Genomic DNA, 26,956 nt, shown 5'->3' with positions numbered 1-26,956 from the left:
GAAATGCAGCTTAGTGAATTTATTAAGAGTCTCTGAAATGTCTGCAAATTCATGAAGTGATACATTAAATTTGAGAAGCAGTTTCCATAACTGGCCTGAAAGTAAAGGGCTGTAGAGGAGGTGCAGCTGGAAAAGAAACTTGGAAGAGAAAAAGAAATCCATCTTAAACGGGACCAACATTTACAGAAGTATCAGCAAGTATATGGAAAGAGAGAGGTTCAGCAGCAGTGAACTAGTGGGTGAAGAACCTTCTTGGCCCTAAAACACTTCAGGGAAGCTGAGGAGCTGAATTTGAGATTCTAGATTTTTCCAGATTTTACTGAAGTTATCAGTGATCCTATGAAAATCCCATGTGCTGCTGTGAAGTTTCGGGGATTCTAGAGCTGAAGATAGTTCATGACACATATAAAATGGGCTGATCTAAACAAAGATTTCCAAAAATAAATAAAAATTATTATGGATATGGTATTTTAGTCTGCATGGGTAACTTTAGAGCAGAAGAATCCTACAGCAGCAAGACAGTTCAAGACAGGCAGCCTTCTCTGGATATATAGTCATAGGGAAGACTACATGGCAAAAATAATCTCCAGTCCTGTTGTCCAAGGTCTTTTTGTCCTGATGAGGTAAATCCAGGGGATTATTTTGATGTCTCATCAGCAGCTGGAGAGTTACTTCCCCAAATGYTACAGGGATGAAACAAGACAGACAACCCTTCAGTGGGGAAGGGGCAGAAGAAGCAGAAGGGAAAAGAGGAGTGCATCATAGCCAGCCAGGTCATGCAGTTTGTTTGTGTTTGGGTGGGATTTTTTTGGTTTGCTTTTTTGGTTTGCTTGTTTGGTTGGTTTAATTTCTTCAAAATAGATCATATTGTTACATCCCTGAAAAGCATAGTACTCACCAGTGTAACTTCAGTGGCCCTTTCTGTGGGACCAGGTAGTCTTTTCCACTGGACTCAGTGATACCTAATGGTCCTTCCCATTGGACCCAATCCTTTCCATCGGGCTTTAGTAATACCTAGAGGTCCTTTCCATCAGACCTTGTCCTTTCCATCAGACTTTCACACTACCTAGGGGTCCTTTCCATTGGACTTTCACACTACCTAGGAGTCCGTGCCATCGGATCTCATCCTTTCCATTGGATTTTAGTGCTACCAAGATGTCCTTTCCGTTGGACTTTCGCACTACCTAGGGGTCCATGCCATTGGCACTACCTAGAGATCCTTTCCATCAGACCTAGTCCTTTCCATTGGACTTTAGTGCTACCTATGGGCCCTTACCATCAGACCTAATCCTTCCCATTGGATTTTAGTGCTACCTAGGGGTCCTTTCCATCAGACCTAGTCCTTTCCATCAGATTGCTTGAAAAAACCCACCCCCCAGTCTTGCCTGCAGATCTCCCTTGATCCCCTGCTCGTCTGCAGTCTTGGGAACTCAATCAGTCATCTGGTGTTGGCTGTGGCCAAAGGGGATCGATCACTGAAAGTTTCAGTGAGGGGCGATGTCGATTCCAGTTGCCATCTGCTGTTCCCGGAAGGTGGAAGGCTCCGGGACGAGCCCCCATTTGTATAGAAACTCTCACTGTCAAGAACCGAATGTCTGCAGAGGAGACAGAGGAGTCCTAAAACTTTATTCGAATAAAGGCAGAGTCCAGCAGGGCATATGCCCGTGGGGTCTCTCCAAACATAGGAGGGTGCGGACTCCTTTCATCCTAATGTCCCGACCAAAGTATGCCCTTTTCTTTTTCCCATTGGCTAAGGTACTCAGAAGTTACAGACTTCCTGGCCCACCTAATGTATGCTGCTCCTTGATATGTTCCCCATCCCTGGTCATACTTTGCATGTCTAATTAAAGTGACTTTATGCCTCCCCTGGGTATGAAAGTTRATATGCATTAGCTCATTACACTTRCGCCTACTCTTCTAGGGTTCATTCTGTGGTCATTTGTTGATAAGGATCTCTCACCCCCCCTCCTGTTTTCCCAAAGTTCAACTGCACCCAATCACATACCTATAACAGGACCTCCCTGCCTGCACTCCATAGTGCTGTTCACCAAAGAATGTGGAGATTTCACACGTTTGTTTTGCTCATGCTGAACAGCTTAATGCACTTTTAAGTTGGCCCTGCCATGAGAAGAGGCCTGAAGCAGGTAACTTCCAAAGGTTCCTTCCAACCAAAATTGCTGTATAATTTTATCTTTTGGATAGTTTCTTGTCTTAAAAACCTCAACATGGCCCTTTTGCTCATATGCAGGCTGAGCATGTGCATTTTGTACATATTTTGTACGTTAATGCAAATAACAAAGAAAAATGAGAGGAGTGATGTAGTATGAACTAAACTGTCAGATAAATTGTTTATCCCTACATAGAAATTCTACAATTTTTCTGCTGAAAACAACTCTTAGACTTTTCTCAGAAGCACATCATTCATTCCACTTGGAAATTCATCATAGCCAAACTGCAGGAATGATTGTTTTGATCAAAGCAATTACAATCCAGCTTCCAGACAGTCATCTGAGCAGTGCAACCTGTAACATTCCATTTTACTTGTCACACAGTTCCTTGGTTTTGGAGGTTTCTTTCCAAAGGTGCCTCTCGCAGGTTCATTTGAACACYCAGGACTCCATTCTTTGGGATCGTCTCTATTTTTATTTTACACTGAAAACTACACTTAAACAAGAAAATGTTTCAGTAATTTTTAGTATTCTTTTTATTATTATTAGTTGTGGGGTTTTCAGGCCCCTTAAAACAGAAAAAGAAAAAAGAAAGAGAGAAAGAAAGAGACTTCCAATCATCTGATACAATATCATTTTGAATTCTTGGAATATTTCTGCTTACTCATCTGCAAAAAAAGGTAGTTCTTATTTCTGTATCCCTGTAGGTGTACATTTCCTCTCATTCTGGTGGTTTGTTTAAGGGCAGTTAAGTTTAGCRAGCATATCACTTGTGGCCAGGAAACTTTGCAACACTAATTTCTATACAAGTCTTCAAAAAAGAGTCTAAACACAGTACTTATGCATGTTTGTGTTGGCTGCAATTGGAAGGTAATAAAGGAAAATRTTAAGAATGCAGTTCTGCTATATTAGTCATAGATGTGCCAAACAGCTTTGGGGCAATTGAGGTAGCCCWTAAAATAGGGGTTGTGTTCCACCAGCCTGCTGGTAAAGATCTTTGGTTAAAAAATAATATTGATAGTAAACAAAAAGCCTGTGCTTGCAAAACTTCCTTTTAGGTTCTGGTGCTTTATCTGGTTAAGTAGTTTGGTAATTTCAGTTACCCTTTTCTCCTTTCTGWGTGCACAAAACAGTGGTCTCTTTTGGATTAGATTGTGTCCCATGGCAAAGTAATTTCCAGCGATGCTTTCTCTGGAGGTATATAACTAACAGAAAATGTGAAGGTGAAATGTGCAGGATATATGCATTTACCAAACTGTTTTTATAATGTGTGATAGATGGTTACCTTCAGATGGCTTTTTTTCATGTGCCTTGTGAAAGTTAGGAAATAAAAACGGAATATTGCTCTAATTCTACTCAAAGGCACCATAGCAAGTAAGTCTTCGTACCTTTAGTGTATGGTTATGTTAGAAGCTTTTGGTAGAGGTGTAGATTTAAATTCATAATTATCTACTTATGCTATTATTAACATTATCTACTATTGTCTGATTAGTATTGTCTAGTATTGTATTTAGCACCGAAAACGTGCTATCCACACACAAGAAAAAGTTTGTTGCAGAGCTTGGTTTCTGTTAACAGCAAGGGTCAAGAAGTGMAAACTGCAGTGAAAGTAGCAGTGCTATTATGATAGGAAGGAAAGGATTGCAGAAAAATATCCTGCTTTTTTGTGCATTCTTCATTACAAAATATGTGCTATACTGCTGCTAATGTATGGGTAAGCAGTTCCTATTTACTTTGGCCCTTCTTTGAACTTGACTAAGAGAAAAGCTTTCCAGACAAGCTCATCATTATCTTTTGAGCAAAATGTTCCCTTCTGTTAATTCGAGTTTTCTTCACTAGTTGGGGTCACCTMCTATTCAAGCACACTCTGTGCAACAAAACTCAATAGACACGGGCCGGCCCAATGCAGGGAGCAACTCCCTCAGCAACTAATCTGAAATTGCAGTACTGCACTAAGCTGTCCCAGTCCATATGATGAAAATCTCTCTCTGCCTCTTTTCTTTCTCAATTCTTACATTTTCTCCTTTTGCATGATTTGAAAAAAATGAAGGCACAGCAGTGTCTGCCAAAGCTCCATGTGGAATACTGTTTTTCTGTGGTGGAAAAATCCGTCCTGCACAGTAATTACTGTGAGGCAAGTCCATTTAATCTGCTCAAGGACTTTTAGTGTCTTATACTGTTGACTTTTAGTGTCTTATACTTTTGAAGAGGATTTAGGAGGCCTGATCTCTCCCAAGTTTTGGGAATGACTTTCCTAGGTTGGAGGTGTGAGAGATGTTAGCTTGCTGCATATATTGAGTTCCTGGCATCTTAGGGGCATGTATATAAAGATGGAATATAGACTGGCRTTTCATATGGACAGTTGCTTGTGAATATCACGTCTGGCTAAGAGGCAGACGTGGGATAATCATTATATAACTTTCCTAGTTCCCTTTAGTAACTTTGTCCTATATGACTTCCAAGCAGTTTTTTCCCTCCCTTGTGGCTTATGTTGAAGAGGGTAAGATTGCAGCAATTTTATTTTTGTTTTTCAGATTCTTCGCCTGACATATCACAAGGGAGGCTTTATATCATTTTCTATGAAGAAAGCCACAGCATGTCTTTAGTATTCAGTTAGATCTATAATCTCTTTCATGCCATAAGATGGGTCTAATTTTTCCTTTCTCTCCCAACTTTCAGTCGATTAATTACTTTCCTTTTGCCCCAAAAGTTACTCCTGCTTGTTCTTGTGCTGTTGTAGCCACTGCTGTTGTTTCTGATTCGACTCTGGCAGAGGAAAAGAGCCCATTGTGTTTGGTAAATGTGAAAAAAACAACCACAAGACAAATAACCTATTACTTCATTTATTTAATGGCCCCTGCAATAATGTGAATGGCTCAAAACTTCCAAAAGACTTTTTAAAGACCAAAACAAACCAGTGTTTCACTTAGAAATATCCATGATTTATCCAAAATGTATCTGTTCAGAACACCAATGTATTGAAATAACAAGTATTTCCCACAATTTTTAGGGTTTCCTTTTCTTGTTTAAGGCACTTGCTTATTTAAGGAATTTTGAAGTTAAAAATTGTCTTATGAATGTTCTGGATGGTACTGTGCGATGAGGGCTCCACTGAGGCTGTTCAAGTTTTGCAGGCACCAAGAAACAATGAGCAGCAGTCCAAAGTTTGAATTAAATTTTTTTGTCTCCTGTAGGAACTTGCAAGAGAAGTTCACAAATTTCTGAGTATGCAGAGGGTGCTTTCCAAGAATGCAAAGAGTGAAATGTTTTTGTTTCAGAAAATTGCTGTTTGGGAAGAGCTATGGTACACTCATGATCAACTGAGTTATCACTAATAAGTGACCCTTCAGGAGTCAACAGCTGGATGTTTAACTACCCATTTCTGGGAATTTCARTTAATTCCGCATAGTGTCTAGGTTCGGTCTTATTTTCTAGACCTATGGTCCTTTGACTCACTCCAGATCTCTCTAGTGGATGAAGCAGCTCCCTATACTGAGAGATATGAACATGCCAGAGCATGCGAAAAACCATCATCATTTTTTATGCCTTATGGCTGTCCTGCAAATGACAAATTATTGCTTACATCTCATGGGGAGGGTATGGAGAGGATGCTACTGGCAGGGAGTTGGGTGTTTGTGTTCCTGTGAATGAAAAAATTGCAAGTAAACAGCACTATGTTCAACTCAGTCTCTCCTGCTTCTGCTTCTGACTTGAAGTTCACCAGCACTGAAATTGTGTAAGAGAGAAGACAGACTTAAACTAATGGTGCATTAAAATAMACATTAATAGCGTGTGTGCAAAGATTCATCAAAATAAATGAGAAATTATGTGTTTAGAGAGGCATTATACACTCAGGAAAAAGAATTATCTCCATTTTTTCAGAGTAATGATCAAGGCCTTTAGGCTCTTTCATAAGAGGCCAGGAGCACCAGAGGATGTGCTGACAGTTGCTTGCTCCAGACCATATAAGAATACTTAGTTTGCAAAATTTTCATTTCCTGTTTTTGTTCTGCAGTTATGAGTTCCACGTGAAACCTAGAAATCCTCTTGGAGAAGGCCCGAGCAGCAACGTTGTGGCGTTCAATACTGAATCAGGTAAGGATGTCCAATGGTTTGTCCATCATTTAGAAATCATTGGGGATGTGCTCAGCCACTAAGGAATTAACATTTAGTACCTTCAAATTAAACAGACAATGTAGTCCGATGGATGGGATCCTAAAACTGGATTCAGGTAATTTGTCTGTGCCACTGTTAAAACCCCCTCAATTTCTAATGGAGGTTTTATCACACAAGATAGGGAGTAACATTTCTAGGTTTACACATCACTTTGTGCAGGTTTGTGCAGTAAGAAGTTTTGTTCACATATTTTTGCTGACTCACATCAGCTGTAAACTGCACTTTTGTTACAGTCATTATCAGTTGTATCTGATTTTGTGCACTACTACTAATCCGTTTGTCTGGGGCATATGAAAGCAGTCACATACTTGGGCTCTCTTCACTGAGCATCCTCTGGTTTGTTTTTTACTATCTCCAGCTTGGCTTTTTACTATTGAGCCAGTTATGGCAATGCCTGGGAGGTGAGTCTGAGATCAGGGCCCTTTTCCATGAGGATATAACCTGGCCAGRCTGCAGGAGAAAATAAAAAGATGGAACACAGAAAGATCAATGTGTGGCCTTCACTCTGAAGAAACTAACTTTACGCTGAAAATGGCATAAATAGCTGAAGGCTGAGACATTTAAGATTAGTATTCCTGGTATTTCTGGGTCTGTGAAGTCACCTGCCTGGAAAAGCTCTAAGGAACAAACAGTTCTTCTTGGGGCTGACATGTTTATACGCACTGCCCACCTCTTCAAAAAGATTACTGTGCAACAAATATGTTGTTCAACTAAAACTAATGAGTCCGAAATAGCAGTTTAGAAATGTTGGAGTCCCGAGATGCCCCTTTTCATCACGTTGACTCTCTTGTGAAACTGTTAGGGAGCAATAAACAAGGCTGGCTTGGTCACATGTTGATTCCCAAGTTGTACCTGACTCAGAGGTGAGGATCAGAGAGTGCCTTTGCTCCCCCTGTTCCAGTGCCTAGGGAGGAGGATGGTAGTTGTTGGCTCTGTACAAGCAGGATATATATTTTTTTTTGAGTAGATCTGGTTATTGCTCAATAGCACCTTAAAGAACACAATATGGATTTAGCCTCTTAAAAGGGACATTCTCAGGCTGCAYTTCGAGCCAGGTGTCATCATAGCCCTTACAAAGTGCTCAGTCACGGATGAATCAGAGCTTTGGCTCTGCAGAGAATTAGCCAGGGAGGAGTTCAGACTATGCCTGGCATTTCTGAAAACCATGAATACGCTCTTTGTAACTTAGATTGTTAAACCTGAAAAATATATTTACGCCAAATGCAATTTTCATGCTTACTCTGTCTCCTATTTTGTTTGGACAAATTAAGCAGCTGGTTTTGTTTTTCCTTTAATCGCACACATCCATTTGTCTTTGGGGGGCTTTCATAGCAAAGTTTTGTGCTGCAAGAATTACAGAAGAGTCCATTTTATTATTTAAGTTTTGAAACCGAAATACAAAAAAAGAAAGCTGTAGAACTGTTATTTTACTGGCAGGTTTTATACTCTTGATGTTACTGGTGGTATTGTTTCAGAAGTAAAATTTTTAAAAGCCCAATGATGCAGTAGTTTCACATAATGGCACAGAAAATGTATTTCTTTAGTACAAAAAAAAAAAAAGAGTAGTGAATTTTATGTCCAATTTTTTTTTAATGTCAACAACAGAAAAACATACTAGGAAAAGCACTGTAATGCTTTTCCACAGAAATATCAGGAAAGTTTAATTTGCATTCTCTGATTGAATGTTTGTTTTCTTTCCGCAGCGGACCCAAGAGTGAGCGAGCCCATTTCAAGTAAGCTTTTTGTACCAACTGTTCTGATTTGGAGTTTTTTAGGAAGTGAGATAGCATAAATTTTGGAGGGATGTTGCTGTACCGTGCCAGTTAAATGAGCTATGGGACAGAGCAGCGTTCACTCATGATTTCACTCCTTCCATCTATATCATAAGGAATTCTTGCCAGGCTAAATGTTTACCTGAGCATGACACAGTCAACGTGAGGTGGTGCTCAAGTGGCTTCAAACCAAGGTACACAGATGAGGACAACCCTTGTGGTGTCTCAGCCTGGTCATTAAATGAAAAGAAAGCATCATAAAATGAATGAGCTGCTTTGCACCTTTGCAAATGAGTTAACAGGGCACATTTCAGAGGCAGCTATTTATCTGCCAGGGTGCTTTCCAAAAATTGTCTGCTTCTGAAGGCTTGATCCAGCTCTGCTTTAGGCCACTTCTTAAGATTCTTAATGTCTTTGGTGGGAATATACCCCAAGGCATATTATCTGCACCATCAGGGTTTTAATTCTGTTTATTTTAGTATATTTGTCATACATCACTCCATATTGGCATATGGAGTCCTTATGACTCTCTCCCTCTCCTGCAGTGGGAAAGGATGCCATCTGGACTGAAATCCCATTCAATTCTGACACCTATTCAGAATGCAAAGGGAAGCAATACGTAAAGAGGACTTGGTATAAGAAGTTTGTAGGTGTGCAGCTGTGTAATTCATTGAGATATAAGATCTACCTCAGCGACTCCCTCACAGGTAAGTGGCATTCAAGTTGTCCAAGTTGTACACCCCTCAAGATATGGGTCCAGAACTCACAGGTTTAACAAGATTGGCTCTGTTGAAACGTGATCAGGGATGTATAATCTATTCCATAGAAAGATTAACCTGCCTGTGCTTAGTAATCTGAATGTCGTTGATACCAGATTTTCCAAGATTCATGAGTTACTTCTCCACAGTCATCATCTGTTTTACAGCACCTATAAGTAACCAGGGGATCATACAGAATGCTCACAAAGACCAGATCTCTGCCAGGGAATAGTTTATATTGTGAAGGTGCCAATCTTGAATTCAGAAAGTGGTCTGGGATAGTTACTAATCCAGGACTAGGGCCTAATTTTAGCCCACGATTAGAGCTCGCTCATTCCCACCCCATTCGCTACACTTCTGCTTAATTCATTATTGTGGAGCTTACTTTAATATAGAGCAAATAATATATAGCCTCTCCTCTAAGGAGCAGGTTTTACCCACCCATAGAGCTTGGGCCCTCCCGGGAGCAGGGCTCAGCAGTCTCCGTGTGTGGGAGAAAGCACTTTTTGGAAAGCAGGAAGAGCGGAGCGCGGCAGGCAGCCCGTGCCAATGTAATCAGGAGCGGCCTGGCCTTGCCCCGACCAGCGCTCCCCTGTGAGCAGGCAACGAGGGAAGCCCTGGCGTTAACAGCGAGCGCAGTCCCGCCTCGTCAACAGCATCCTGGCGGATGGGTGAATAGGAGAGGCCGTTCTGAACAGAGGTATCATTCATTCACCCCGTGCCGGGCTGCCCCACGGCGATCAAGTGACAAGAACTGGCAACGAGGTAGAGCGTATCACCAAACCAGTAGAGGAAATAGCTGTGCTAATCTAGCAGGACTAGACTTCAGCCCTAAATCAAGCGTATTAACACCACACTGAAAGCTACTTTGGTCTCAGAGTGAGAGTTTCACATATCAGCAGCCCATTTTCCTATTTTTATTAGATTGTTTTTGTTCTTGCTGGAAGACTGGAGATTTAACTTGGCTGAGGAAAGATGATGGTAGCCACATTGCATTCCCTTCACTTGCTGAGCCTGCTTCTTGCACTCGAACTCCTCTGCAGGCCACTTGCCACAATATTWGAAGGATATTAGATGTTTATGTAAATGTAAACCCTTCGATGTTTTTCACCACTCTTTGCTAAGTGAGGCTGACATGACACGGGCTTCTCCAGTAGAGCGCGGAGGTTTCCAGCTGAGGCCACCTCTTGTTCTGATGTCTCATCGCACTGCAGAGGCCAGTGGAAGTAGCAGTCTGTTTTTTCAGGACATATTTACACTGCTGTTTTTGCAGAACTCATAGTGTGCAAAACTGCRTCCCATTTGCTTAAGAACATCCATAATGAATGTTGTTGAATGTTCCCTCATTGCAAAAATGAAGTATTACATTTATGCTAGAATTACTACTGACAGAAGGAAAAGGTGTATCTAGTCATTTGTTACCTAAAATGTTTTTCAAGTATGTTCCTTATTATGGAGGTAATTGAACAGTAGGAATTTAGTAGATATTCCCTGAGGACACTTCTAATCTATGTGTAGCAAGTGCTTGAGTTAGGCATATTTYACATCATGGTCCAGAAGAGTGCATGGATATCTGAAAGTTCCTGTTCTTCTTAGTCGTATAAATCGACCTCCAGCAGGTCGAGAGAGGTGATCGTCCCCGTCTACACAGCCCTGGGGAGGCCACATCTGGAGACTGTGTCCAGTTCTGGGCTCCCCAGTACAAGAGGGATGTGGAGCTGCTGGAGAGAGTCCAGCGCAGGGCTACSAGGATGATCAGGGGCCTGGAACATCTGCCCTATGAGCAAAGGCTGAGGGAGCTGGGTCTGTTCAGCCTGGAGAAGAGGAGGCTGRGGGGGGACCTGATCAGTGTCTATAAATATCTCGAGGGAGGCAGTGAGGAGGAGGGGCCGGCCTCTTTTCAGTGGTGGCCAGTGATAGGACTAGAGGAAACGGCCACAAGCTGAGGCACCAAAAGTTCCACAGGAACTTAAGGAAACAGTTCTTGACAGTGAGGGTGCCAGAGCCCTGGCACAGGCTGCCCAGAGAGGTTGTGGAGTCTCCTTCTTTGGAGATCTTYAAAACCCGCTTGGAYGCAGCCCTGTGCCACGTGCTCTAGGTGACCCTGYGTGAGCAGGGGGGTTGGACTCAATGACCTCTGAGGTCCCTTCCAACCTTGGGCATTCTATGATTCTATGAAATGCCTTTTCTATTCTGTCTCTAGTGAAGAAAACCTGATAGACATTCCACATGCCAGTACTGTTCTATAAACCAGCATCTCCTGCTGACCTCATTTAACAGTCCTCAAGAGCTCCAGATCAGGCCACCAAAAGAAAGTATTTATTGCGGGGAGGAAAAAAATTATATGTGACCTTCAACAGCCATGAAAAAAAAAAAAGGGGGGGGGGGGGAAAGGCATGCAGTTTTGGGCAGCTTGAATGTGCTTAATTTCAGACCAAAAATTTACCAAGAGAAAYTCCTCCTGATCAGTTCTTCTTGGAAAAAATACATCTACAGCCAAAACAACACAGTAATAAATAATTTTCTGAAGCATGTGCATGCAATTCTGCTCTGAGACCATCAGCTAGCAGTGAGAAATTTTGGCAAAGTAGACAGCAGATCAGAAAAATGTAGGAAAAAGAAGAATTTTTGGTGRGCTGGTACATTATCAGTAGAACTTCAGAGAGCAGCACTCAAAGCCACCTCATTGTCTCTCAGATGGCCAGACTGGCATAGATTCACAGCTACCAGAGCCCCAAAATCCAACTGGATTTTCTGCTTTGTTAACACCTAAGGACCCAAGACTGAGCCTAAAAGTTATCACCATTTCTTTCAACTTCACATCTAGAAGCAGGAAAAGGTCTGCGAGGCTGACTTTGTTTTGCAAAGGTTTTTTGTGTCTCATTCTAGAGAGGGATTTACCTCTAAATCTCTGGTTAGATTGTCTGCAAATAACCAGAAGCTGAACAGATCAAGACCAAGTGCTGCAAAGGGTGTTCAGAAAAAGCAGCAGGCTTATCAGAAAATGTCTCCTGCCAAGTAAAAATAGACTGAGTGCTTTCCTCCATCTTCTCAACTGAATTATACTAAGGTCTTGTGAACAAATCAATAAAAATCTGTYGAAATTGTCTCACTAAAAGCTGTTATTAACTGGGTAAGGACAGTCTGCAGTGTCAGCACTTGCTGCGTGTGGCACTGGAGATCCTTCCTTCCTGCAAGGACCCTTCCTGCAGTCAAGTGTCCTGTTAGCAATCCTGTAARTAAACATGGACACAGTGGGGCTGGAGCACAGACCTTATGAGGAGTAGCTGAGGGAGCTGGGATGGTTTAGTCTGGAGAACAGGAGGCTCGGGGGAGACCTTAGCACGCTATGTAACTACCTAAAAGGAGGTTGCAGGGAGGTGAGCGTCAGTCTCCAGAATAACTGCTGATGGAACAAGAGGRGATCACAAAAATGGCTTCAAGTTGACTCAGGAGAGGTTCAGGTTGGACATCAGGAATAATTTCTACTGGAAAGAGTGACGAAGCCTTGGAACAGGCTGCCCAGGGAAGTGGTGGAATCATCGTCCCTGTGTTCAAGAAACGTGTAGAGGAGGCACTTAGGGACATGGTTTAGCAGGCATAGTGGGGATGAGTTTATGGTGGGACTTAATGATCTTGAAGGTCTTTTCAAACCATAAGAATTCTATGATTCTATTCCATATTAATCTCTGGACAGGCAGCTACTCCACCTTGGGGGGGTGTTTATTAGCTAAAGGATATCACTTGCCCATGTTGTGAAAAGATGGTGCTGCACAAAGCAGGCCATACTATGAGCTGCTATATAAACCCAACTTCAAAGCYACTCAGGACTTCCTGACACGGGGTCAGACATGGGGAACAAAGGCATTTCAGTAAAATCAATAGCAAATCTTACTCCTTTCTGTTACAATCAGAATGAGGTTCTAGTCAGAACAGGATTTCACTTAATGTTTGAAATATGAGAGAAAAAAAAAAAAAAAAAGACTAAGACATTACATTTTGGCTAGCAGAAGATACCAGCAGTTGCCCACCTCTGTGAGCACTGTGCTTGGGCTATGTCCATATTGCTYGAATCACAGCTATGGATCTGAAATGAAAGGGATCTTAGTTTCACATGGAACTTCAGCTTTGCCGTTTCTTTGCTTTCAGGAAAATTTTATAATATTGGAGACCAGAGGGGCCACGGAGAAGATCACTGTCAATTTGTAGACTCTTTCTTGGATGGAAGGACAGGGCAGCAAGACGATCTACCAGCCAAAGATGGTAACTCTTGTCTCTGTGGTGGACCACGCGATTGCTTTGCTTGCCTAGTTAGTTTCCGGCRGATGAATTCAGGGTGCTTTGCCAGGCCCAGCAATGAATATTGAGCTTCCAGGCAGAGCCAAGAGGGTTTTGAAGATGAGCGAGAGCACGTGAAGAGGAAGTTATGATTCAAGTTCAGTTAGGTAGTAACCACCCTTTCTCTTTTGTAAAACAGAAGAAATGTGTGGTGGAAGTTTGTGTGAAAACAGTATAGGTAAGATATTAAAGAGCCTAAATCTTTTACCAGTTTTTCAGAATGCAAAGTAAGAAGTAAGTTAATGCACTGCCCAGTGGTCACGATGCGATTTTTTTTTTTTTTTTCCCCAAGAGGGCTTTGCTTTCCCTTTGCCAGTTAGTGCTGCCATTTGTAAAGGTGCCTTGTTTGTAGAGGGGACTGTCCAAATCCAGTGTGGCATGGCCACAGCAGCAGACAGCTAAAAAAGTTTTTAGCTTAAAAAAAAAAAAAAAAANAAAAAAAAAAAAAAAAAAAAAAAAAGTTTATCCTGTAAGCTTATAAAGGTTGCAAAACAAATTTGGTTTTGCCAAATGGGTTTAACTGACTATTCATGAACAACTGTAATCAAATATAATATATTTGTAATACATTTGTAATACATTTGAACAAATGTAATACATTTAAAAGAAAAAATGTATTTCTAGTAAATGGCCTGAACAGGGAAAAGAAGGGACYCAGTGTTCATTGCTATTTTAGTTCCTCTCTAGCTGCAGCAAGTGACYGAGGTGTGTTCAGATGAGGATAACCGATGCATGTGCCCCATCTGAAATGCACCAGTATCAGGTTGGACACCTGCTCTCTTCAAACGTTTGAAGTGGCAGCACTGTCCTGTAGAACGACAGGTCCTTACCTCTAAACAGGAGCTAAGATCTTTAATGTGAGGATGGGCGGATTGTGTGGCCTACCCCCACAAGTTTTGTTTGAAGGTTACTGCGCTCATATTATTTACTCCTGATTGCATTGGAATGGAGGCTACCAGTGATGGTTTCCACCTAGTGTGCAGAAAAGGACCCAGGTAGGCCACCCTACCCCACACCTCTGTCCTTCTCTGGGTCGTATTGATCCCAAGTACTTCTCCTTGTTCATGTTAGGATTTGGTGGATAAATTCGAGTTGCTTCATGGTGMTGATCATAGCATATTGCTAGCTTAACAGGGCTGCAAACTCATTTAYGGCAGATGACTCAGTGCCTAGTTCAGCCTTGAAGTGAACTGCACACAAGGCACAGCAGTGGAAGGAAGCTCCTGTCTTYGGCGTTCCTGCAAGCAAAACTCTCTTCTTCTCTGTTCTAGGCTTCTTCAGGGCAGTTCGCCAAGAACCYGTCAAATTCGGAAAAATAGGCGGCGAGACTCACATTAACTACGTTCGCTGGTACGAGTGCGGCACATCAATACCTGGCAAATGGTAGAGCTGCCGTGAACGCAGCAGAGAGAGACATCCCTYTCTACCCCCCTGCTTCCGACTGCCCAAAGCGAGCGCAAAGGTGAAGATGGTGTTTACGGTATGCCTGTCATTTAAAGAATTTTGCTAACCTGTAACGGTTTATACAAATCTAATGACAATACTGCGTTAATTGTGTAATAGCATAGGCTGCTTGCTGTAGTTATCCAGTTCTACAAATTTGTTTTTTAGGTTAAAACAAACAGGTTAAGGAYATGATGTAGGATAACATATAGGGAAGCTGGCTCCCTAGCTTGAGGTATGGTTTATATGGTATTTTAAAAGATACAGTGTGTATATTATTTATCACAGTGTTGTAATAATTGTTTAAGGCACAATTATGGCAAAGTTGGTCATGGAATGCAATGTGTGTTAGTTTTAAATAYTTACTGTTTTCTGTTACAATGTAAAGCGCTGTAAGCTAGCTGCCCCTAGTCATAAATTATAGAAGCCCCTTAATCATTTAATATCCTGCAACCAGTAACATGAAGAGCTTTCTCCCCAAGAGAAATTGCTACAATAGCTGCAAGAGCTATTGTACAAGCACCTTTAAACAATCAAGTTATTGCATTTGTGTTTGTTTTTACTCTGGCAGAACAGCATGAGCAGCCTATTGCTAAGAAGCTAGAAACATTTTGCGTGCTCCGCTTGGCAGGGCTTTGGTTGGTTTGTCTGTTTTTCTGCAATTAAAGCAGGAACGTATATATGTGTACTTGGAAAAAATGCAACCGGCCTCCTCCACTGCCATGGCTTTTCATTAAATGGTACTGTTTTGAGAGGCTTAGCCTTAAAACTTTAAATGGCAAATGTATGTGTATATATAGAGAGCAAGCATGGAAAGCTCTACAAAATGTAGAAGAAAGAAGCCCCTGTACTTAAAACTAAGCTAATAATAACAGCACAACTTGTTTTCATGAAACAAAAAAAATGTACCAAATGTGGTTGGTGGTTTGGGGAGCAAAGGAAAAAGAACAGTGTCAAATGAATGTTTGAAAATGCTTTTAATTTTGATTAAAAATCTCTACCAAAGCTACTTGTTGTATTGCTTGAACATTTATGAACTAAATAAAGAGATGTAGGGTTTTTTTTTTAAAAAAAAAAAAAAGGTGTTATTCATTACACTATTAATGTATTAAAAACTATGGACAGGAACACTAAGATATATATATAGTAGAAATAATCATTTAGAGAAAATGCCTTTAAAGTACATTGCAGGTACACTGTACTACTATTAATAAAATATTTTTTAATCAACTAAATGTTTTTCTTAGTGTTGTACATCAAAGCAAAACAAAACAAACAGTTGCTGTGGTAGCTGCTGTTCCAGGAAGCAGTTTCTTTTGGAAGGGGCAGGTGATGAACACCTGATGTATAAGGTCAGACAAGCTCCTGAACAGCACTAAGGACACGTCACTCCTTATTAGCTGTATCTGCATCTGATGAGCCAATATTAAGGGTGCTCAGACTCAGAAATACTTTCACTCCTTTAATTCTTCGTTTATGAGAATTCAAGAAGCTTGCCCCAGTTCTTTTTGTTTTATTCCCTACTCTTAGTTTTTTATGTTCCTAGAATCCATAAGATGGAAAATATTAACTAGGAGAACAGTTTGCCCTTTCCTGTTATATGGCCTATTGAATTTGTTACAGCTCTTGATCTGTTTTTTCTTGGCTCTAAGCAAGTCACCGGAATCGCAGTCCCAGCTTCCCTGGGTGGCAAAGCAGCTCTGGTCAGTTGTTCCTTTTTGGGAGTTCTCTTTTTCTCCAGCAGAGCTATTGGGCTCAACCTTTTAAGTCAAAACTGATTCTTTTCCTTGCCTTGTTCAGCTTGGATACTTAAAGAGCCTAAGATTTTATGCACTAATTCTTACTCTTYGGTAAGAGACTTACTTGGCAACTGGTATCAGCTGGCACTGCATGACTGCCTGCTGCAGCCTCTGCACAAATGCATGCCGCATTGACAAGACTTCCCCACTTACCTGAACAAAGCAGGTGATCAGACCAAGAAGGCACTTTCCTTAGAGTCCTGGTACCCGTACACCTACTATGCAGCTTCTCCCCTTCTTACCATAGTTTTTCTCGTTCTGCACTACCTAAATTTGGTAATCAAAACCAGGCAAATCATATATTCAGGATTTTTATTAGCTTTCCATGTGAGCATTACAATTTATAATACATCATACCTACTTTCAACTCCAGAATGATTCTAATTTAGTACATCATGGTGTTAGTAAAAACAAGCCTGATAAGTGGGCTAAACTTCCAACTAGGATTTCAATATCCTTCAAACAAGGCGAGCTAGAATGTCAATCACTTCACAGACATTTAGGTAGTGTTTCCCAAAACAAAAAAAAAAAGGGGGCGGAGGGGGCAAGGGGAGAAAACACAAGAACCCAACCCCAAATTAAACTAGAAGCAGATACAATTTGAAGCAGAAACGATTCATTTGGTCACCCATCCCCCCCGCCAGCAGAATTGAAGTACCAGCTACGGTTATAAAGGACGTGGTGCCTCACCATGGTTGCGGAGCCTCAGTTAAAAACCCTGGAGTCAGTGGGGTGGGGAGGGCCGGCCGTGGGGCAGCCCCTCACCGGTAGCCGGGCCCGGGCTGGGTGTAGCCCTGGCCGAAGGGCGGCCGGTTGCGGGCGTAGGGGTTGGGCCCGCTGGGCGGCGGCGGCGTCATGGTGCTGCCCGGCGGCGGCGTGAAGCCCGGCCGCGGCTGGAAGGCGCCCGGCGCCGCCTGCGCGCCCGGGGCGCCGCTGTAGGGCGCCGCCGGCGAGGCCTGCGTGGTGTAGGGCTGCGGCTGCGGCGCGTAGCTGCCCGCCGCGTACGCCTGCTGCGGCGCCTGCCCCGCGAACGCCGCCGGCGCCTGCGCCGCTGCCGCCGCCGCCGCGGGCGCCGTGTAGGCCGGGAACTGCTGCGCTTGCTGCGAGGGCGGCTGCTGGCTGTAACCTGCTGGAGAGGCAGAGAGAGGCACCTCAGGGCAGAGCGCAGAGCAAGGCCGCGAGCTKTCCGGGCGGTTCTTCCTTCCCCGCCACGCGAGCCCGGCGCCCGCTCGTGGCGGCAAACCGCCAGCGGCGGCAGCGCGGGGTGAAACCGGCTCTGCGGCGGCGTGCGGGACGTACAGCAGATGGGAAGCACAGCAGATACACGGGATATGATGTATCCTCAGCATCGCGCCGCGCCTGGAAAGCACAACCTCCACGGGCGAGCACACCAAAGCGCAATTCAGGATACGTTTTTTTTTTAACCTTCTAGTTTTTCAAGGAAAAATCAAAAACTAAAAGCAAGCTTATCATGGCTTAGTATTAATAAATTAGTACTTTTCTCACGCTATCATTGATATTCTGAGTTCCTTCGAGGTAGAATTCAATATTAAAAAAAAGTTCTGCAAAGCCATATACATTAGTGCACCCCTTCCATTTAAACATGTCCCAAACATGACTTGTCTGTATAAAAAACAGCTTCCAAAAGAAATTTCTCTTACTGCAAGCTTTAAAATCACAACAYGTCCTTTTATGAAGAAATAGCTACTTTTATCCATCGTGAAACACACCTCCAGCTACTTGCAATGAAACCTCTCCAGTGACTGGAATCYTGTCAGCATTAAACACCAGACACACAGAAATTACTAGAAGTGCACAGCCCTGGACAGAAAAGTAAGGATCGAAGGATGCGCTGGAGTAAATTTTGAACTCACCTTGAAACCGGGAATCAAAATTTACTTGTGAGATCAACTTTTGCAGGGTCCATTTCCACTACCCTGAGTAAATAAGCACATTCCTGCCTAAGGGATTTGCCAGAGAAAAGGGGGATTGATTCTGCTCTTGGGGAACATGCACTCAAAAGGAGGTAAATACAGGGACAAAGAGGAAAATGGTCTTACGAGCCAAAATTATTTTCAAAGGCTATTGCTAAAAAGTGCTCAGGAAGATGACTGTTAGAGATACTAGGTTAATCATCAAGTAGGTTAGAGCATCTCAGCCAAGACTTGGTGATGTTCCACTCTTGCTTGAAGATGTTGCTTAAGCCAGAATGTGCACAGCAACAAACTTCATAAAAAGGGTATGACTAGAAAGCAGATGGAAAAGCCTCTTTTTCTTTTTCCTCCACTCAATTTTAAAGTCTAAAAAAATCCAGGCAGGCTCCTCCTACTTCCAACAGTCCTCATATTTCTGCAGAAAGTAGACTTCACAGAGTCTGTCACTGTCTTCAATTTATATATGAAGGAGTGAGAAACCTGCAGGAATAAAATACTCCCAAAATACTTTAAAGACCTCAATGAAGAGTAGGTTCTCCACAGAGCACACAAAACGGGGCCAAGGCCCAAGTTTTCTAGGGTTTTCATCAAAGATAAACAAGTGAATCTGCTCCTAAGTTCTAAAAGCATCCCCATCTACACCAAAATCAACCTACTTTTACATGWGGAAGGTGCACGTCCACACAGACTATATTCTCAGCCACTTTGTAGTAAAAGGGAGAGTGGTTTTGGTCATCTTAATCTTGCATAAACCAAAAAAATGAGAAGTGGTTTGTACCATTTCATAAATCAAGTACTAAGCAATGAGAGCTTTGCCATGGAATCCACTACGTTCAAGCCTGCGCTGAGCTGGATTATGAAAAGTAGTTACTACATTCCAGCTTCCTCTAAAGTAAACTTGAGTTCAAAACTTTCTGTTTATTTCAGGTGCAGGCAAAAGCTAATTCAGCATACTTGACCATACTTGACTTTAGCACACTACTTGTGTTAAAAGCTCAGGAGCACCCTTGCTTAAGTTACCAGTAATATCTACAATTTCGAAAAATGAKTAACTGGAAGTTTTTTCTCAAATCATGTTATTTATAAATACTAATGGCTTATTAAAAGACAGCTCTAGTCGGTGTTTACATCATCAAATACTATGTGTGGAGGTTAACATGGATGCAAGAAATAGTGGCCCTCTTTATGTATCCAGTATTAAGAAAGTTAAATTTGGATAGGCAATTGTTTTCTACTGCCTTCAGAACACAGAAGTTAATCCCGACTTATGATTCATTTTGTCTACCTGTATTGCATTTTGCTGATGAGTAATGAMGCCTGCTATGCTCAAAATCAAGCAGCCCTGCAGTGTCTGAACTCCTGCTCTGCATTAAAATACAGCTACCCGCTGCGCTTCGACTGGCGGTTTGGGGATCGCCCTCGCTTCCGAGCGGGATCAAAGACCTTCAGCTGCCCTCGTGCTGCAGACGAGCAGGGCTCAGTGGCTTACCTGGGTACTGCAGGCCGTACTGCTGCTGCGGCTGCTGCGGCTGCTGCGGCTGCGCCTGAGGCTGCTGAGCCGGGTAACCAGGCTGCTGGTACTGCTGGTACATCTGGCCTGGGGAGCAAAAAACCAGTTTAACTAAAACTCCAGCCTGGGCAGAACCACTAAGGTGACAGGTAATATCTTAACAGACAGTTGAAGTGACGGAAGCAATCGGTCCCACAATATGTTAAAAAAATATACATATAATCTGAACACCCTTTCAAATTGTTCTTTGCTACCAACTGAGGTGTAACTTCCACTTCTATTTTCTGAACGAGGCCATGCTGAAGTATAAGTGATGTTCAGCTCCAGTAAAACAAATAGTTCTCAYTTGTTAAGTGATGCCTATTATTTCATGTTTTCAGAGGCCATAAGCTATACTTATGCACACTACTTTTTGGTGGGTAACAGAGCAGGCATCTTTCTTTGAATAACTTGAAAGCTGCTCGAGAACATATAGTGTAAATCATAGAATTCTGAAAGGTAAACATGTCCTTGGAGTGCCTGCTTATATCAGCATTTTAAGACTATTTCTGCAAAGTACTATAAGCACAGTGGTATATTATTTATTCTGACCACATTTACCAGACAAGTCATTCCTTAACATCTGCCTTCTTGTAAGCCAAGTTCTCTTAAAAGGCTCAGGCATATACACCCTGAAGCAAAAACAAAGCCAGGGGTTGTGTGTTCCAATTCAATGCTAATTTTTCCTAAATTCACTACTTCCAATTTCTTGGCAAGAAGAGGCAGAATAAATGTTTAGACTTAACTCACGCCCTGTTTAGGCTTCATGCTGCTGCTGCTTTTCATTTTATTAACGAGCACAGTCAAAGAACAACATTCCCTGCCAAAAGAAAGTTTAGCTGCCCTGCAGCAGACAGGGAAACTTTAGCAGTGAAGTGTCCCTGCACCATCATTCCTTCTGCAGCCATCAGCAGCCTGTGAGCAAAGTTCCTCTGTCTTCTGAGTTGCATCCACGGGTCTAGATAGTCAGAAACAACTCAGTATTGCTCCAAGCYTGCCAATATCCCTGTGTGCTGTTTTAGGGAAGTTCCCTATTTCCTTTTTTCTCTGCTTTATTCATTACTGAAAGCAGCAGTACTTTGCGTTCAAACTAAGACATACAGAATGTTTTAGGGTGGTAATAATACCTTTTTCAGAACTGCCATACAAGTACTGTGGCATGAAAAGAGTGCGGAGCACAAGGGTTGGAAAATATTTAAACCTGTTAGCTTGACAGTTGAAAATAAGAATGGAGAAAAACATATATTTATTTATATTTTTAAACTGAGTTGCAGGAGGAGCTTTTAGGAGAAAAAAAACAGGAGACGGCCCAGGAGACTGTCAGGATGGCCTAACCACCTCTAGGCTAGCCTACATACCACACTGACACCTGCAGGACAGGCTAGGTAAAGGGCTATGAAAGAAACATCCGATATTCTCCACTGCAAAGCAATTACAACACTACAGTACCTCAGTGGAAGCAAGAACTGCATAAACTGTGGACAAAAACATCTATAATCAGCACTACTGCACTCTTATACACAGGAAAATTTTAAAAATAAAGGACTTAGCTAGCACAGTACCTTTTTTTTTTTTTCGTACTGTCTACTTTTGCCTTTACTTGAGTTTAGAAAACACAATCAATCTACTCCAGCACATTAGCTTAGGCAACTTCTCTTTCTACACACTAATCCTTATATCAAAATTATTTTTTGAGGAAAAAAAAAAAAGGCTAAAAGCTGCAAAACAAGTGTTTTGATATGCTCCAATTTTACCGATAGCATTCATGCTTAAACACATGCCTGACAGCAAGCTGCTCAAATGCATCACTCAGCAAAATGTTACTTGCGCCCTTAGGGCCTTTCCARGATATTTCAAATGACTGTGGATACTGTTACCATTATCATCAATATCTCTTACATTTATCTCATCTCTATATAGGAAGCAGCAGAGCATGCTAACTTTTTTTTCATTAAAATACGGGAACAACCTTTTATTGTACTTTATATGGAGGTAAAATTACAGAATCAAGTTGTTCCACTGACTGAGTTTTATCCAGAGCTGTGCACATCTGAAGGCTCAGTGCTTTCATAAACCACAATAGAAAGTAATGTCAAAATGATACAAACATCTAAAAAAAAGGTTTATTTTTAGAAGTCAAATCACATGTGAAAGGGTATAACACCAAGAAAACTGAGTACCAGAGTCAAAAACTTAAAAAAAAAAAAAAAAAGGGCTTATTAAGGTACTCAAAAGAAAACAGTGATGCATACGTGAAGGTTATGTTACTACCTAGTCATGAGGCTTAAGCTGGCTAGCACAGAAGAATAAATAATAAATAGTAAATAAATAGTAAATAAATAGTATTTAGAGTTTATTACTACTTTACTATTTATTTTTTACTGTTTTATTTACTAGAAAGTAAAGTTGTTATAATAATGTCTGTTTTGCCAGACAGAAGTGGTTTAGTAACTATTAATTTATACTGACAAGCCAGTATCACTGATAAAATTTCATTAAGTGAAAACAACTGCTTAAATATGACTCAACATGCGGGGTTCTATGCTACAAACTAAGATTTTCCAACAGGTTTAAAGTGAAGTGTGTAACACAAGCTCCTTCGTAGTAAAATGAACATAGATACAAAGAGAAAATACTACAATGAAGCTTCTTTTTAGTATATGTGACCTACCTTTCTCCACAGGGCTACAGCTCCACCTGCTGTTTATACTAAGCATGTAAGAAATTGCTTTTTGCAGCATTTGGAGTTTCGGAATGAACTTAGAGCGTAGCAATTAAAGATAAATTCCGCCTGAGGCAGGGTCATTCCCATTTTAAAGAGTGGAGAAGGAGGCTGCTCACCTTCCACCGGAGCAGCCTGCGGCTGCGTCCCCGCGTAGGGCGGCTGCTGCGGCTGCACCCCGGGCGGGTGGGCTGCGGAGGAGGAGGACGCGATGCTGTCCGGGGTCCCCGAGCGCTCCTCGGCGGGGGCGCTGGGTGGTCCTGCAGAAGGATTGAATCAAATGAATGGGGAATCTGAATAGAGAGTGTCRTGCAAGAGCATTTCCTTACAGAGGTTTTAACAGAAGAAATTTTTCCATTCTTCCACAGATGTGTATCTGAGAATATCAGGCCCACAGTGAAACTAAGTATATTTACAACTCTACACTAGCATGCCTTTGGAAATAAYTTCTGGGGAGTAGTTTCCCACTTGCACCTAGGTCAAAGGGATAGATCTCATYTTCAGAGAGATGATCCATTTTGGGAATAAAATCCTCAGTAATAAGATGGTCTTTCTATAGCTTCATGTTTTAACTTGGCAGGCATGCACTGAAGATGACTTCTTACATTTGGACAGACTGCACACGTACATCTCYGCTCTTTCTCATCTGAAGCAGAGAAGACAAACTGTGCAAAATTATCCTAATGCAGCAGTGTTTTGTTGTGGCCTGCACAGGCCCAGGCAATTAGTATTTTAACCAATTCATACAGCATATGAACAAACAGAAAACTTGCAAAGTCTGTTTTATGTTTTATAGCTRCACTCCCAGACAGGGTATGGTAGACTTCTGTCTCAAAATGATTGCTTTCATACCCCTGAAAATATTCCAGCTACTGATTAGCACGCAGAGGAAGGTGATTAGAAGTTGTGAAATGCCTATGTGATTACGCACATTGCACTACAAATAAATAAAGAACATTCTTAAAAATGAAGATGCTTAAAACTAGACCCTTCTGTCTCTTATATTTGCAAGTATTACCTATGATTTCAAAGGCATCAAACTACATTTTCAGCACTTGTATTAGCATTTCTGCAAATTAAATTTTACACACAAAACTAAATACACACACACTCAAAGTTCTAGACTGAAAGCTCAGGGCTTATGCTCTCTCCTCCCTAACTTTCCACTCAAGTGATGASAATTTGGCATATTTATATGGAGGCTATTACAACATCCACTAAGTCAGAGCTCATTTCAGGTCAAGGCTGCAATTCTGAAGCAAGTCTGCCTGGCACCCTCATTTACTACACACTTCCTTTTACACAGGGGAACAGTCCAGGAGGACACAGAGCAGAAGCACATTTAACGTGCTGCAACTGCTAATAGGCCACTCAGTCACCAGGACTACACGAGAGCTAGTCAGGTCTTCCCACGCACGACACAGGTAGTGTGGGCACCAGGCCATCACTACCATTCAGTTTCTTTTTTGTTGCTTATGTGGACATAACCACGCAATCGATCTCCGGTTCCTGTTAGTGTCTCTTTCCCCACCTCAACCACCCAGTGTAAGAGCTCTACAAAGCTTGCTGTCATAGAGGCTGCAAGGTTTACATGCACAGAAAAAATAAACAAACAACCAAAAATACCCAAGCATGTCGAAGACCCACATTCCAATATGTTGGAAGAGTTTTACTACAAATAACATCTCCTGTTACTCCAAATAGCATCTGAAATAATCGCAATAACAACCAACATGACAAAACCACCTCACATTCAAAGGCTGTCAATGCTCATACTAGTCTACTAACACGCTGATATCCTGGAAGATACCACTAATGTAACAGATGTCATTTGACATCTACTATTCTAGTAACAGATCTAGAAAAATCCTAACCTTTTTTCTGCTTCAAGCATAGCTAAACTAAGAGCAGTATTTCACTGTTTCATGTAAGTCCATTTACAACATTTCAGTATAACAAGCTTTAGAATTTTGTAAAGGAATAGTGAATAAGAAACATTGCTGGATATATCCAAAACATAAATTCTTTGTACAAATGCAGATTTTTTAAAATGCTTGAGTCGTCTATTACAAACAAGTTTCATGCTCCTRTCTTTGGATACTTACCCGATACTTGATCATCAGTCAAGCCAAACGCTGACATGACATTCTTGCTGATTTCATCCTGATTTTTTAGCGGATCAAATGCAGACATGCTTGCTGCTATAACTTGAGTAGATGGCTTAACAGTAGAGTCAGCAGCAGCAGGTTTTTCTTCCCTACCATCCACAGCATCTAGAAAACAAAATGTCCCATTATTCATTCTTGATGTTTGTTATTAACTCTGAGAAACTACCATAAGTATATATTGCATTGCAGCAACTTTAAACAGATTTTTTTTAAACTCTGTATTTTAACCGTTGTAAATGCACATATTAGGATAATAACAAACACTCTACCTCCAAATGCAACCTTCATAATCCATCACAAAGCTTGTTTTATTGCACATAGTAACTTAAAGATAAATGACACTATGAAGTATCAAATCTCCCCCTTTGTCTCAAGTTCCAGGGTACAAAGCTACTGCTTTGCCCTAGTCTATCAGTATGCATTGTTGCCAGAGAATTTAAAATTAAGGATGCTTACAGCATAACTCCCAGCTTATACTATTGTCAGCTGTGTTCTGGCATTACCTTACTCTCCCCSTCCCTCCTGCCTAAGGCTGCAAGTGCAGTTCATCTCCATGTTCTTATACAAATAAAACTGCATCACCCAGAGACCTACTAACAGTGCTTTGTTCTCACTTTAATGACAAATACACAGTTTAAACTGTCTAGTTCTGCATCCTGCTCAAGATCATTATTCTAACCTCCTTCCAAAGAGTTCATAACCCTGGTATTCCATGGAACGAGTAACTGCTTATACTGTAGCAACAGTGCTTGGATTTTGGTTTTGTTAACAAAAGCATTSCATGTGAAACAAAGGTGCTGCTCTCTAGAAGAAAAGTTGAAGTTCTTCTTTGGCCTCTTTACTCAGGAACGTTGTAGTCCATGACTTATATCTAAATCTTTATTTTCTGTTTCTAGTTTCCTCAAAATCTGCAATTAAGAATATTTGAACAGATCTAGAGGTACAATCCTTCAGTACAACAGTCATAAGCCAGGAGTTCACTGTCTCAAAACCAGGACAATGAGACTTCCTTCCCCATTTYGCCCTCCCCTACAGTACTTTCCATCCCTATCTGCACCCTTGTGCTGCTTACCCTGAGACAGCTCTGATGCTGGTTTGATCAGAAAATGAGTAGACTCAGTTTCCTAACCTGGTAAAAAAAGCGAATATAGTTTTGCTAAATTAGCTTTTTGCTAACCTAGTAAATTAAACTTGCTTAGCAACAAGACAAGCACCAGAGCAGGCCCAAGTAAGCAACGAGAGCACTCAGATGAGGTCACGGTCTCCTCATTAATTCTGCTCAAGCTCTGTCAACACTTTATTCTGACTGTCAAGTGTTAGTTACAGTGCTTTGATCAAACTCGGAACTTTTATTTCTATGTTAACATAGTGCTTTACTCCAAACAATATAAACTCTGCCTCTCAGACAACTAAAAAGTTCCAACTATCAGGCAAGAACCTAGAAAGCCCACAATTAATACTCAAGACTCCATTTTTTACACTTTTAAGCAGCACACAATTCTGCGGAGCAAACGGAACAATTCTGACTGCCTACCATTTTCAGGCAGGTTAGCAGAAATCCCAGGCTCCGCGGGCGGCTCTAGACAGTCCAGCAAACGATTGACTTTATTGCGAAGTTCTATCAGTTCTCGACGCAGATATTTCACCTGATTGGATTCTAGGGGTCTTGGTTGTCCATTAACTGCAGAAGAGCAAATGAATAAATTTAAGACTGTAGATTTGTGATCCAGTTTAAGACTGTGGCGGAGCAGAGGGAATGAACACACCATTTTTCACTCTTGATCTTCTTCTTTGAAGAATTTACATTAACACACACTAAGTCAACAGCTCATTCTAGAGTTTACTATTCATTTAATATAATTTAGCTCAATGTAACATACTCTACCAGAACTGGAGAAAAAGGGTGGCAGTAAATTTATGCTCTGTGTATTCATTTCCACATGCTGAATACTACAAACATTAGTTCTCGTGGATATTTGTCCCTTTAGAAAGTGAACTTAAGCGAGCAATGTATGCAGCTAACACTACAACAATTCACGAGGGAACGATGATAGTTTTAATTTCTTTAAATTAAAATAATTTTAATTTAAAATAATTTAAATTAAATTAAACAAGAGGAAAAACTTTTT

General features: G+C 41.5%; 2 protein-coding genes across 5 annotated transcripts in view; one reads left to right on the top strand and one right to left on the bottom strand.

The window, feature by feature from the left end:
- Positions 1-15,707, top strand: part of ABI3BP (ABI family member 3 binding protein) — a 152,218-nt gene extending 136,511 nt beyond the window's left edge. The window contains exons 53-57 of the mRNA XM_026035896.1: positions 6,184-6,263; positions 8,048-8,077; positions 8,662-8,823; positions 13,024-13,137; positions 14,484-15,707. Of these exons, the coding sequence (XP_025891681.1) occupies positions 6,184-6,263; positions 8,048-8,077; positions 8,662-8,823; positions 13,024-13,137; positions 14,484-14,599 (502 nt within the window). The 3' untranslated portion in view covers positions 14,600-15,707. The remainder of the gene's footprint in view (positions 1-6,183; positions 6,264-8,047; positions 8,078-8,661; positions 8,824-13,023; positions 13,138-14,483) is intronic.
- Positions 15,708-16,752: 1,045 nt separating this feature from the next.
- Positions 16,753-26,956, bottom strand: part of TFG (TRK-fused gene) — an 18,531-nt gene continuing 8,327 nt past the window's right edge. For 3 of the 4 annotated variants that reach the window (XM_026035887.1, XM_026035888.1, XM_026035890.1), the window contains exons 5-9: positions 26,362-26,508; positions 24,765-24,932; positions 22,779-22,919; positions 19,878-19,985; positions 16,753-17,583 (exon numbers count right to left, since the gene is read on the bottom strand). In XM_026035887.1, coding sequence (XP_025891672.1) covers positions 17,216-17,583; positions 19,878-19,985; positions 22,779-22,919; positions 24,765-24,932; positions 26,362-26,508 — 932 coding nt within the window. In that variant the 3' untranslated portion in view covers positions 16,753-17,215. The remainder of the gene's footprint in view (positions 17,584-19,877; positions 19,986-22,778; positions 22,920-24,764; positions 24,933-26,361; positions 26,509-26,956) is intronic. The other variant, XM_026035891.1, reaches the window with a different exon arrangement.

The sequence above is a fragment of the Nothoprocta perdicaria genome, unplaced genomic scaffold (assembly GCF_003342845.1).
Source record: "Nothoprocta perdicaria isolate Ctin4 unplaced genomic scaffold, notPer1 scaffold_169, whole genome shotgun sequence".
NCBI lineage: Eukaryota > Metazoa > Chordata > Aves > Tinamiformes > Tinamidae > Nothoprocta > Nothoprocta perdicaria.
Note: the sequence above shows the minus strand (reverse complement) of the source record. Positions and strands in the feature narration are given on the sequence as shown.